This window comes from Eurypyga helias, unplaced genomic scaffold (genome assembly GCF_000690775.1).
Source record: "Eurypyga helias isolate BGI_N326 unplaced genomic scaffold, ASM69077v1 scaffold5939, whole genome shotgun sequence".
NCBI lineage: Eukaryota > Metazoa > Chordata > Aves > Eurypygiformes > Eurypygidae > Eurypyga > Eurypyga helias.
Genome location: NW_010271264.1, coordinates 55,012 through 68,676, shown reverse-complemented (window position 1 = coordinate 68,676; position 13,665 = coordinate 55,012). Strand labels below are relative to the sequence as shown.

General features: G+C 36.1%; 1 protein-coding gene across 1 annotated transcript; it reads left to right on the top strand.

Moving 5' to 3' along the window:
* Positions 1 to 421: 421 nt before the first annotated feature.
* On the top strand, positions 422 to 9,434 carry LOC104514926 (islet cell autoantigen 1-like). Its single transcript, XM_010158739.1, has 5 exons — positions 422 to 456; positions 2,975 to 3,146; positions 5,078 to 5,150; positions 6,917 to 7,040; positions 9,230 to 9,434. The coding sequence occupies exons 1-5, from the start codon at positions 440 to 442 to the stop codon at positions 9,432 to 9,434; spliced, it is 591 nt and encodes a 196-aa protein (XP_010157041.1). The 5' UTR covers positions 422 to 439.
* Positions 9,435 to 13,665: the final 4,231 nt, after the last annotated feature.

Sequence of the window (13,665 nt, the reverse complement as noted above, 5' to 3'; positions counted from 1 at the left end):
GTGACTACTGTTTTTTAAAAAAATAGATCAGTGGGACATGGGCAAACAAGGTAGCTGAACTGTGGCTATAACATTGGGGAGAAAAACTTGACTGAGGAGGATGCCTAGCATCGACAATTTTGGCCTGCATCATCAAAGTCACTGAATTTATGCTAAGTAAATTTTCTGACTTTTTATAATTGGCAACATCAGCAACAATAGTTAAATGTGTGTCTCATGGACTTGAGAATTGTGTGTTCCGTGAGGAAAGCGTTTGGTCCACAGATCGAAAAGTTTTCTGTTGCAATGTAACATGGTAAACAAGATGCTACAACAAAATAATTTTCTGTGTTACAAGGTAGATGTTGTCTAGTGTCTAACTTGAAAATTATGTTTTAAAGATGTTTGTATTAATTAATAATTTATTATTTTATTCAAGTGTCTGAAGAAAACAAGAAACATGGAAGGTCATAAGTAGTAAGTACCTTGATCATTTTTTTCATATTTTAAAGAGCTAATGGTGTTTGGTATGTTGATTTGTCACTGCCTGAGTCTATCACACATTATATTCTGGCATCTAGTGTTTATATGAAGTCACTGGTAGACACTGCGTTTAAAAAGAATAAAAATGAAAAATGAAAAACTGCCAGAGAATGGAAAAACAAGTGAATTGACTAGATAGAAAAATAGCATATGTTACTGCTTTTCCTACTTAATGGAAAGAAGTGTGTGAACTGTCATATTTGCAAGAGGTTTATCTGTGGTTGTCAACTTCAGAATAAAGTACATCCTTCTTTCAGTTGTATTTTCTGATTGTTTAACAAAATCTAAGTGTGTCTATGATTGCTTGACACAAAATCGATTTTAAGAGGTTATTGACAAGTGTCTGTCAGTAAAAATTGTCGACTGAATTTTTCTGTAATGTGATTATAAATCTTTCATTATCTTAATCATAAACAGGAGCCAGTAAATTCTCCAAATGAAATCAGAAGCTGAATTTGTCTGTAGTGGTAGAAGTTTATATTCCTCTTATTCCTTCAATTGGTTTATCAGTCTCTAATTGAGGAATCTGTATTTAATCCCAGCATTTTTGGGTATTTTTTGTTTGTGACCTCATATTAATAACTCCTTTTTATTCCTTGTACCATACCCCCAGAATTTTTGGTGACTTTAAGTGAGGTAGATATCAAGGCTGGTTGACAACAGATGAATTATGGTGTTTTCTTCACTTGACCACTGAACTGAATATCGCTTATTTGCACAGCTGTAGCAGAAGTTAAAGCACACAACTAGCCAGATAGCAAGGGTCTTTACACTGCCTTATGAGCAGTTTAAAGTTCTTATATTATTTTTAGAATAATGCTGTTTTTATTAAGCTGTCATATGCTGTTTTCTCATAATGCAGGGGGATCTTCTTGTTGGTTACTAGAGGTTGTAGATTTTGTCTTTTAATGGTACAGCATATATCAGGTCAGTGTAGACTTCCCCTAACTTGACAGGCTGTCTGTTGTCAGAGTGGATAATGGTTTATTTGTGTAGAATTCCACATGAAGTGTGGTATGTTTTGTGTGTGGTGTTTATTTTGTACTGTAGCACCAAAAAGGCCTTTATTTTAATTTTAATGAAATTCATAAATTAAACTCTTGGAACCAACATTTGGGTAGAATTAACTGGGTAAATATCACTGCTTTTCAAGTTTGGTGAAGAAGCTAAGAAGTGCGGTGTATAAGTACATTTTGAATTTTTTCCTTGCTCACTTCCTGTTTAATGTTTTACCATCCCTTTGGTGATCAAGGCACTGTCACGTAACTTACTGATTAAAAATAACTAAAGCAAGTAACAAATTGCTGTGAAACAAAATTCCTTTTGAGGGTAACCTGTCACTAGTAACCGTGTAGGGCAAATGTGCCACGTTTTTGGGGGATGTGTACCAATGGCTTGTTGTTTCAGGATGGCCATAGTATTTCACAGCAAGTGTTGCCCCCTCTCCCCCTTAAGACTTTGCCTCCGCATCCCTGAGCTGTCTGTGTGTTGTGAACACAGCTACTGGGCAGTATCTCAGTAATGAACCACAGTTTGTCACTCCACAGGTGGAGGACATCTTTTTTCAAACTAAACTCAAGTTCTTTAATTTTCCTGGAGTATTTAATATAGCATGTTATAGCAACTACTCACTTCTAAAGAGCTGCAAAATCACTGCAGCTTTTTATATATGCACAGATGGGGAAAAGACACGTACTTTTTGCAGAAATCAATAATGGAATTATTTCCCTCTCTTCCTGAAAGAGATCAAGACTTCATTGGTCAAGCCTATATTAAACCATCTTCATGTGGTTGAAATATTGAGTTTTTCTTTAGATTGCACTTTTTATTAGGTCTGCTACGGGAATGCAGCATCACCTGTCAGTAGAACATAAACCTTGAAAAAAAAGATTACCTGTTATGCAAGTTGTCATGTAGTCATTGCATAAAGACAGACGTGAGCTATCTTGCATATAGCATGCTCAGAGATGAGTATTCTTCTAATTCTTTATTATTCAATTGTAAAGAAGGGAAGGCAAGAAGTAGTTGAATTCCATTTGTAAAATAAACTTTGTGAAACCCTGACACTGCTGAAATTGCATGAAAATGCCTGCCTGCTTAAGCAACTCTGTTTACTTGAAACCCTCCTATTAGTTATATAAAAGTAGAAAGTTAATTCCATGGGCTATAAATCATTGAATAATGCATTGGGAAGAATTCTTTGCGGCTGATTATTTAGCAGTACTGCATGCTAAAGACATTGAAATTAGCAGCAGTGTATTATTTTCCAAAGTAGGATATAGTACTAATTTAATAGGCTTGATATTAATGCATAGTCAGGAAATACATGTTAGAATATACATGTCTGCATGCAAATGCAATATTCTTGATGGAAATGTGTTAATATAGCATATTAGACTTATTTTTTAAGCACACTATTGAAGTTTTGTAATTTTCTTTCTTAATATTCTAGCAATTATCCAAGGGAATTTTATGACCAATATGCTCAAAGCCAAGAAAAATCTGTGGTCAATAAAATGCAACAGAAATACTGGAAGACAAAACAAACCCTTATAAAAGTTACAGGAAAAAAGGAAGATGAACATGTTGTGGCTTCAGATGCAGATCTGGATGCAAAACTAGAGGTTTGTGATGTTTACATAATCTGTATTCTTTTTTTGTTAATTTTTTAAATGTTTTCATTTCTACCAAGCTTCTAATATGTGTACAAATAGTACATAATAATGTATATACGTTTTTATCATTATTTTCTTGTAATATGTTTTCCAATATTTGACAGAAGTACCTATGTAAATGTGGGGAATGTAGTGACATTTTGTAACAGAAACCCATGTCACTCAAACTGTATTTGGAACCTAACATTATATTTATTATCAGGTTTTGGGACCAGTTTTTTTCTTTTTCATTAGGAGGGGAGAGCAGGAGATAGTCCTTTGTGCTTACTTCAGTTATCCTTGGCTTATATCAGTTTAAGGTTTATTTTTTTAATAGTATTCTCTAGTATATAGAAATTAGATTCTTTATACAGTTATAAAATACCACGTATACCAGCACAACATACAGTATGCTAAGAAAGAGCAAGGTGCGTGTTGCACTCTGCTCTCTGGAGCTTCTGTGCAGATAAGGGTGTTTTGACATGACCAAAGAAGCTTCTGAAACTCTGTAAAGAGTAAAAAAGAGAAGGAATCCTGCTGTGTGACAAATACAGTCCTACAGTCAGTATCCTCAACCCCACTGGAATATTAAGGTTCTGCAAAGTGAGGAGCTCGAACATCTTTGTCACAAAGCACATAATAGACAATGGACTTCCAAAGTGTAATAAGGAAGATAGTGTCCAGTCAAGTTTTATCGATACTGGTTTGCTACATAAGGGCAAAGATTTTGTCTTACTGCTTTTCTTGCAGTTTCTTAGAAAATTGCTGGCTTAGGATTCTCAGTTTATTTGCATTTTAGCTGAAATAAGAGGCAATTTTACAACAAGCAAGCCTTTGTAGTCTTAGATATAGTAGTGATGACTATAATGTTGTGATTCTAGCTATGGGGTTTTGATGATGGGTTTTAAATCAAGCATATTGATGGGAGCTGGATGAGCTGGAAAGATGGAACAATATTTTTCAAATATATACCTGGGTTCCTACCAATGCTTACTGTGTTGCAGATTCATCAGGAAGGATGCTTTGTTAGCTCAGGTGGGATTGGAAATAGGGAAACTTGTGTCTACCAGATAAAAAGCTGTAAGCATGTTTTCACTTAGACAAGTTCTTAACTGCAAGTCACGCTCTCAGTTTAAAAGACAAGACCCATGTAAATGTGCAGGAAGTCAAGCAGATGTGAAGAAAGACAGTTACTGTGCCAGTAGTCCGTTTTGCTTATATTTGTGTAATGCTTGATACACTAGAGTTTAGGTTTAAGCTACAGATTGGATGTTTTAGATGGACAGACAGAAAGAGTAGTAATTTTTCCATTACCTAGAAACAGTCTCTAAACTTAGTCAAGACTGACTTTTCCTCTACTTTGGAAACTGCTGCTTTATAAATTTTGTTGGAAAACTGGAGCTATGCCAGTAAAAGTTAATTGGTTTAAGCTGAACTTCTGTGTTGGCATAGCCATGCAAGTTGGTTCCACTAAAATTTGCAGCATTAAAAATTCAGTATGCATATTGTCACATGTGATAAACAGGATAGACATTTTGGTAACTTTTGCTTTACTGTGTGTTTTTTAGAAACAAAGATTTGTACATCTTCATATGTGTCCAAAGATATCTGTTAAAAAAAACCCCTAACATGAGTAGTTTGGTTAACTATCAAGTGTTTAGTATAAGTCTGTATTATTTTTATTTTCCTTTTGTAAGTTATGATTGGTCTGTCCCTAGTTTCAGTGAACAACGTGATTAAAAGAAAAGCAAAATTGTTAAGTAATAATTACTCATTGTTCAAGAGTAAAATAGTGATCCCTAATAACTTGAACAAAAAACTTAGCCCTTTCTTGTATTTTACTCATCAATGTTTCTTGCATACACTTACAATTTTTTTTGTGTACTTTGTTTCAATATCAGCTGTTCCATTCTATTCAGAGAACATGTATGGAGTTGCTGAAAGCAATTGAACTGTATCAAAAAAGGATTTGTTGTAAGTATCATCCAATACAGTAGCTAAAATAAGGAGGTCTGTGTTATGTAATCATCTAACAAGTGAAAAAGTAAAAATGAAAATGGGGAGCTACTAGTTTCATCCTATTTAACAATAAAGATAACGTTTCTTGTACACTGCTGAAGGCAGACTTGCTTATTTGCTTGAAGATCTCCTAGTTGTTAAGTTTTATGTTTGATATTATGCAGTGATAGGTAGCAATAATTATAGGAGAAAGCTTGCTTTTTAATTTTTTTTTTTTTCAGTTCTTGCTTGATTCTTTAAATTGAGAAGTGTCTTGTCTTAGAAATCCTAACTCCATTCTGAACTGGTTTAATACTGTTTTTTAAAATCAGGATTGACTGTGAAGAATATTGAGCTTATTACTAGTTTTATAATTAAGTAATCCATGCTATTATGATGAATTTGGTAATGCTGATTTGGCTGTAACAGGTATACAGTAATTAGTGGCAGTCATTAGTGAGAGACAGGGACCTCATTTGGGAAGTTGCAAACAGCAGGTTTTATTAAATGACCTCTAAAAGTTCTCTGCAATCAATATTGTTTGATTCTCTGCTGCTGTGATTTCTGGCCTGGAAAGGAAGAATCCAGCTTTGAGGATATCTTTCAATATAGCGTCTTTTGTTGAATATTATCCATATTTCCTCCAGTTTTTCCTTTTGCTTTTGACTGTCCAGAGAGAGTCAGAGATAATGTTTCAGGATCTGGAGGTAAAATAGTAATACAGAACAGTAGTGTACTGAATCCAAGAAGTGTTCCACAGCTGCAGATGAAATCCCCGACCCAAAGGTGTGTATGTGGCACCAAAGTATTCTGTGAGTCTGCATTGAATTTCACTGTCAGCCTTTGGACAAATGACAAGAGGACTTCAAGAGATCATCTTTCATTATGTTAGGCCATTCTCCCTATTGACAGTGGGAAGAAATTGGTGCTATATGAGACAGCCAATTATGAAGACTAATAGATGAGGCCATAATTCAATGTTTTAGTAAGGATATGAGATTATGAAGACTCATGGTCCCAGTTTGGAAGTAGTCATAAAAACAGTGTAAAAACACTTATTTATCTTTATCTTCTTATTTAAAAAAAGAATCAGTTAATTTGAAATAGAAATATTTCAGATATTTGAAAAATAATTAAAAAATAGTGTGTGAATTGTGTAGAATATTAAATTTGTAAAATAATCCTGCAAAGTAATTTGAAAATAAGTGTTCTTTAAAATGAAGGAAAAATTCAGTTCTGTAGTCAAGCATGAAAAATGGAGTGCAAGAAAAAAGCAAGTGAATGAGCTTTGGGTGGTATAACTCAGAATTAGCTTCAGTGAAAGAATGCTACCAAAGATCAACTGAGACACTCCAGGTGGTAAATAAAAGATTAAAAAACCAAACAAAAAACCCAACACACAAAAAGCAAAACACCAACTCCAAACAAACCAGAAAACCCCAAGACTAAAAGATACTATAATCAAGACGTGGCCCTTTGCATAATCTCACCAAATTAATTCTTTTGTTCAAGGATGAACTAGCATGTTTCTCCTGCTGCCTTTCAGCGTGTGATTCTTGTTAAGTATATCAGCAAATGTCTCAAGTGAATCTTCTGCTTAAAAATTGCAGGAATTCCATGAATTTTTTTATTTTTGCAGTGCTGCTTGGATTTAGAGTGACTTAACATATTTGATGTTAGGCCAGCTTTAAAGCTGCTAGGAACCTATTAAATAACATGCTTGACCACTCATTTTTCATTAGTTCTGTCTCAGGAAGAAAATGAATTGGGGAAATTTCTTCGATCACAGGGTTCTCAAGATAAAACAAGAGCAGGAAAAATGATGCAAGCCACAGGAAAGGCCCTCTGCTTTTCTTCTCAGCAAAGGTACATGGGTCAGAATTACTGTCTCATTTACGAAGTATGGTGGGATAATGGTAGTTTATCAACTTGGCATAGTTCATTTTGCTATTTGAAGTTTGTGAGTAACCAAATGATAGGCAAGTTGTTAATATTGACCAAACCTGCTGTAATATTGGGAATAGTACTGGCTTGCTCTGTGGAGTTTTGTGTGATCCTGATTTTTGTCTTGCGGATCTGCTCTGTCTGCGTATCTCCAGATCCTCCACTTGTGCCTGTTCGGCTCAGCAGTGCTGAAGCTGTACAGGTTCATCTGCACAGCCTATAGCAGCAAGGTTGTAAAGGAGCTGATGTCAGGTCCCTCTCCTGCTTTGTGTCAGTTCTTACTCTACAGAAAAATACTGCAGCTGGCTTGTTGTGGAGGTTTCTGGGTCCTGCGAGGGCAGGTAAATGGGTAAGAGGGTGCCTTTTTCTGGGTTGTGGAATCTCACACCTCAAGTAGAGCAGAAAGGAGTCTGAATGCCATTTTCTTCTTTAATCATTAAGTCCTCTAGGAGATCCTAGATCCCCTCTGACCTCATGTAGGTTGCATAGGAGCAAATCAGTAAAAGGTAAGGAATACAAAGGGGCACACATACGCACAAACATACGCTGTTATCCAGAGCCCTTGATGTCTCACTGACCCTTGTGTTTCCTCAAAGAGTTTAAAAGTAACAGTACTTGATGGCATTATGAGTATTATGGTGGACATTTTTTTAACAATATTGGGGCTATGAAAGTTTCAAATTCACCATAATTTGCAAGGTAAAATATATACCGTTACATTTTACAGGATTTTGGGGGGCTCTTAATTACTGTGATATTTTCCAGATTCAGCTCAACAGTGCAGCTGTTTGGCTCAAAATAAAACATTGCCTACAGAGCACCAAGAATTTAGTATGTTTATCTTGGGCTAGAGTTTGGTCATTAGCACATCCAGTAAGTCATGAGTTGGATCTTTAAAACACATATAAGGCCCCTTTAAGCAAAAGCCCTGTTGATTTGCAGAAATCCCACTGCATGACATGTCTACGTGAACTGAATTCTCCTTTGAATGGTTAAGTATTTGTAGAATGAGGAAAAAATGTGAAGGAAAAAGCCACAATAAGAAGTTTACAATTTATTATTATGTCTCTTACTCAATGCATTTTTAAAGCATCTTTTTAAATAAACTCACATAAAAAGAAAACTGTCTTCTCTTGAACCATCCTCAAGCTCATGTTGAAGTTGGGACTGCTGTTATTTACACTGCATGCCAGTAGCTAGCTCAGTAGCTGGACATCAAGAAGACACAATTTGCTGATTACTGGAGCTGAAATTAGAAATTTTCTAATGGCTAGGAATTCCCTAAGTAGCACACTAAACTAACTCTGCACTGGGGGAGAACCGATTGAACCCATTCCAGTGAGGTGGCTGCTGGCAACCAAGAGGAAAGCAAAGGAAGCAAAACAAATGTTGGAGTAATCCTGTCTAGTTCTGATACCCCATTAGGAGACAAAGTGATGGCATAGGGAAGACAACAGTGTCCCCTACTGCCTTTCCAAAGTGTAGTTGCTGGAAGAAACATTTAAGAAAATGCCTAAATCCTTCCAAAAGATAAATGTCTTTCAAAGGAATTGCTCAGATTCCTTAAAAATAAAGGACAAGGAAAAAGCCCAGGTAATTATCTACTTGACAGATGGGTGCTTTATTTACATGTACATTTGAAGATTAAAAGGATAATGGAAGTACTTTTTCCGAGGCTTACTATGACAATTCTGATACATCTGTTATATGTCTCCAGTAATAAATTACCTCAGGTACATTTTTAGAGTTTTAAACACAACTTAGAAAGAGGAATGTTAATAGCATACATAGAAGCAGCTTGGCTAACTAAAACACACACATTGCATTAGACAAGGTTCCCTTTCTACTCGCGTGTGTAAGTGAAAGGTCAGTACTTGAATAGGAAGGTTGCAAACACAATACTAATGCAAAATTGCCCCCTTCAGGTGTGTCCCCAACCAAGCTGTAGAGCCTCTGAACATATGGTAGCACTTACATGAACGATTTTGGCTGTGTATGTTTTTTTGATTGCTAGTAAAGTGTCAGTAGCTGTATTAATCTGTCTGCTTTTGTGGAACAACTCAATTAACATGTTCCTCTCCTTCCTTTCTTTCCTTCCTGCCTTCCCCCAGATTAGCACTGCGTACTCCTTTGAGTAGATTATATCAAGAAGTGGAGACTTTCAGATACAGGGCCATCTCAGACACATGGCTGACGGTAAACCGAATGGAACAGTATCGGACTGAATACAGAGGAGCTCTACTTTGGATGAAAGATGTGTCTCAGGAGCTGGATCCAGATCTTTATAAGCAAATGGAAAAGTTCAGGAAGGTATGAAGTTTCCCGTAGTTTCCTAGAAGGGGATGGCTGATGAATGACAATGAAGTGTGGTTTTGATTCTTCTGAGGAAGACATAATTCAGCAGCACTAAGGATGCCATTTATCATAACTCATCTTTTCTGTGTGACAGAACTTTAATTAATCTGATATGGAATACAGTATCCTTCACAGAGTAGGATGCAAGGAAAGATACAGTAGTAAGAAACAGCATTTTTCAGTAGTCTATTCAACTCCAGCCTAAATCTTTGTAGTTTAAATACTATATATTTTTAAAGAAGGTTATCACATTTTTAAAGTACTTAGCTGGGATGCCTGCATGACTAATGGAAAAATATATGTCTGCTGTAAGCCGGGGAAGGGAAAACTGATTTTTTGCAACCTGAAAGTACAGGATGACAGAAATGCTGTAGTATCTGCTGCTGAATTTTTGGGTGCAGTTAAAGACCAACATTTTCAGAACTGACTGTTGTTGGGTTTTGGGGAGGAGTTGCAAATTTGGAATTTGTTTCCAAGTTGCATGTGTGGTTCAGCATGGCTCTTGGGCAGCTGCTAAACACTAAAACTGCTAAGAATGCACTCTCCATAAATCGTCTTCATTCAGTGTCACTCAAGTTTGTTGTACTCCTCCCCTCCCAAAGGGCTTCCAAAAATCACAGGTCCAAGGTGGTAGTCTGCAAATTTGCTACCAGGTGCAAGTACAACATTTGTTTGGACTGGTCCTGTCCCGGACAGTTCAGGAGCACTCATGAGACATTCACGTTTGCTAGTGAGGCTCTGGAGCTGATTTTGTTCAGACTATATTGTTCACAGTTCGCTGTTCGTAAATCTTGACTGTCAGGAGGAGTTAGGATCCTTGTCATAACATGGTGGCTTGTGCTTTGACTAAAGGCAATAAAAGAATTTACAGAAATTATTATATAATTGAAAGCAGAGGCCTAATGACAGAAACTGTATACAAGTGTACGTACATATATATACGAGTGTATGTGACTTAGAGACCGGTAACGTACAAATGAGTATCCCTGTTCATCGAAGGCTTAAGCAGTCTGTGGCTGAAGGTGTTTGGAAGACGAAAGATACTTAATTTAGGATTTTAAAAGCTTGAATAAACCATCCTAATGGGAAAAGGTTGGCGCACATCTAAGCCATGCCAGTTTTTGTAAACTGAAGTGGTAGTAATAGCAATTAAGGAAGAGGTGGAACAAATCAAACTCCAGCTAGTCATCTAATCTTTATTTAATGCTTCAGTACAGGATATTCCTGTAAGTCTTGTGGCACCAGCCATGTATTTTATTATGCCTTGTGGGAAATGTGTATAATGTCAAGTTCTTGCAGGTAAAATAATTGGTATGCTCCTGGCCTTGTCCAATTGCTTATGTATAATGTTTGATTTATTAGAAAACCACTTAAAAAATGGAATGTTAGAATGAATAAAGCAGTACTGGTAATGGTCATACAAAATAGATTTATGGCTTTCTTGCAAAACAAATGCTATGGAAGATATAAATTATATAAATGGCAAAGTAATTATAATAATGTTTACTTTGTACAGTGGGCTGCTGTAGTTAAAAGTTAGATGTGAAATTCTAGCCATCTCAGGTTGTTGTGCTTCAAAAGGTCAGCAAAAATAAGAAATTTTTTTTAAGCTCTCCTAAAACTTAGTAGTACAAATGTGGAAATACTAAGTATTTTTGAAATATTTCTAGGTCTGAAATGAGTTGTATTCTGATGTAAAGAAATAATGAATGTAGATTCTTAAAATCTGTAGCATTACCTCAAATAGTTTTTAAAAAAATCTTGGAGAAGGTCTTTTGAACCTTTCTTGCCTCTGAATGGTGTCTGCTGAAAACATCACATTGTAATGCAGAGAACAAAAAGCTCTGTATTTTGTAGCCAACAAAGTAAAGCAGTGCCCTTGGTATCCACTTCCTTATATAGCCCATCTGTGCAACAGGCATATCAAACTAGCCTTTGAAGATTTGAACTTTGTAGAAAAGAAACTTTTTTCGTTTTGGAAAAAGAAAAATATTACAAAAATAAAATTCTCAAGCATAATGTACCTAGATAGCTGTTACTGAACAAGACACAAGAGTTTGTTTTTAGTTCTTTACAAATGCAGCAGGCAAACAAAACTATTGGTGGATACTGTAAATAATTAATGTAGAGGAATTATTTTTATTGTCTTTTTGTTTTATTTTTGCTTGCAGATCTTAATGGTGCCATAGTGTGGCAGTGTAATGCTGGGCTTTTAGGGCTTATTTTGGATCTGTAACAACAATTTAGGAAGTCATGCTAGTTTTGTTTTGAGAAAGATATCATCATTACTGATGTAAGATTTTTGGTTCTAAAATACGCCATCACTGGAGAGAATTGTTTGATCTGGAACTGCATATCTACTGATACACCAGCTAGTAGGTAGTGAAGCTGATCTGTTGGAGCACTTGAAAGAAAGCTTTCTCAGAATTCTAATTGTGAAAATATTAATCATTACTTTAGTAAGCATCATCTTTATTTCAAGTAAACAGTGCTGGTTTAGTGATCTTTAATCCACCCAGTGCATCAGCAATATTTGTATCACTTGGTTATAGGACTGTTTTTCAGGTATGTAGCCTTTCATAATGTAATCCTAAATGTATCATTATGCATACAGATATGGTACTTGCTTTTGGAGACCAAAGCTAAATCAATCCAGATGGGTTTTTCGTACCTTCCTTCAGAACAGCTCAGGCTAAAAGATCAATAGTTGAGTCGGTATTTTCAGAGCTGATAAAATCAGAGTTAAAGCATTGGCATTTTTGTAGTGCTCTTTCAAAACAAGGAGGTACTTGGAAGAATTTTCTAATGCTGTTCTCAAGACACCAGTCTAAATATGCGAGACTCAGCAATACTACCACTTTCAAAGTGTCTCAAAACACTGCAGAACAGCCATTTTACATTGTTGTTTGAAGCTGTCCATGTGAGTTAAACCAAGGAAACAGGTGAAGTATTTACTTTTACCTGCAGAGTTCTAGAAATGCTATGTACCTTCATGCTTATTTTTTCCTATTAACAGTTTTTATGGACACTCCAGTGCTGCTCTAGATACAGAGGTCTTCCATCCCAAGTTCAGTGTTTGAAGTGTTGGTTGAGAGAATCTAAACAGTGCCTTTTTGATGCTGTGATGTTTAAAAGTATTTGAATGAGTTAATACCTCTTTACCAAATTTTCCACCACTGATCAGATTTTTAAAGTTCTTAAATCCAGGCTATTTTATCTGCCTGGTGACTGGACGCTGTAGCACGAGCTCTGCTGTGATGTAGTAAAAATACAGACCAAATTGCCACCGTGCTGATAGTCCCCCAGTGTCCTTCCTCCAGCTCTGAAAAAGTTAAGCTTTTCCATGCATTTCCTGAGAAGGAATATGTCAGTGTGCCGAGTGATAGGCTGTGCCACCATTCTCCAGTCTCCCGTGGGCAGCCTACAGGAACACAGAAGGACCTCTGCTGGCTCAGTTTTACTTACCTAAGTTATCTCAGATGCTTATACAGTGCAATATAGGCTTTCTCATCAAACCTAGACATTACAGTGCCACTCGTAACAAGTAAAAAGAACTAAAAAAATTATCATGCTCACCTTTAGGCTATAAGAAAAATCACATCTGTGATATAGCAGAATATATATGCAGGCAGCTGTTGAGAAACTTGCAGTCTTGCAGCTTTTGAGTTGTTTGGGCACAGTTTATCTTGACTTCTTTCTAGTTGTAGCACTCTATATACTTGAAATAAAATTAATGCCCTTAAATGGGATTTTAAAGATAAATCTGGCAAGAGAAAAGGAAAGGCAGTGTGAAAAGGGAAGTTCAACAAGAACTGATATAACAAGAAGAATGATTACAACAATAGATTAAATGATTGTTTTTATAAATGCACTAATGTAGGGAGTGGCTGATATATGCAAGTTCTCTGTTAAACATCTTTTAAGAAATAAAAGCTAACACTTGTGAGGACAGCTGGAGAATAATGACAATCTAAATAAATCCATTAATTAAAAAGTCAGAAGGGAAAAATGCTGAAGTATATGTATTCCTTGAAAAGAGATCGGCAAGTATGGATAAGATACGTCTGCCACAGGCTTAAAGGAAAGGCTTCTCCTGCTGTCCCCTTGCCTACTAGCGCTGCCTGGTATCGGTGCATTCTGAATTGTGTGATGATGCAGGGGCTGTACCATGTTACAGCATCATCTGCTGCTC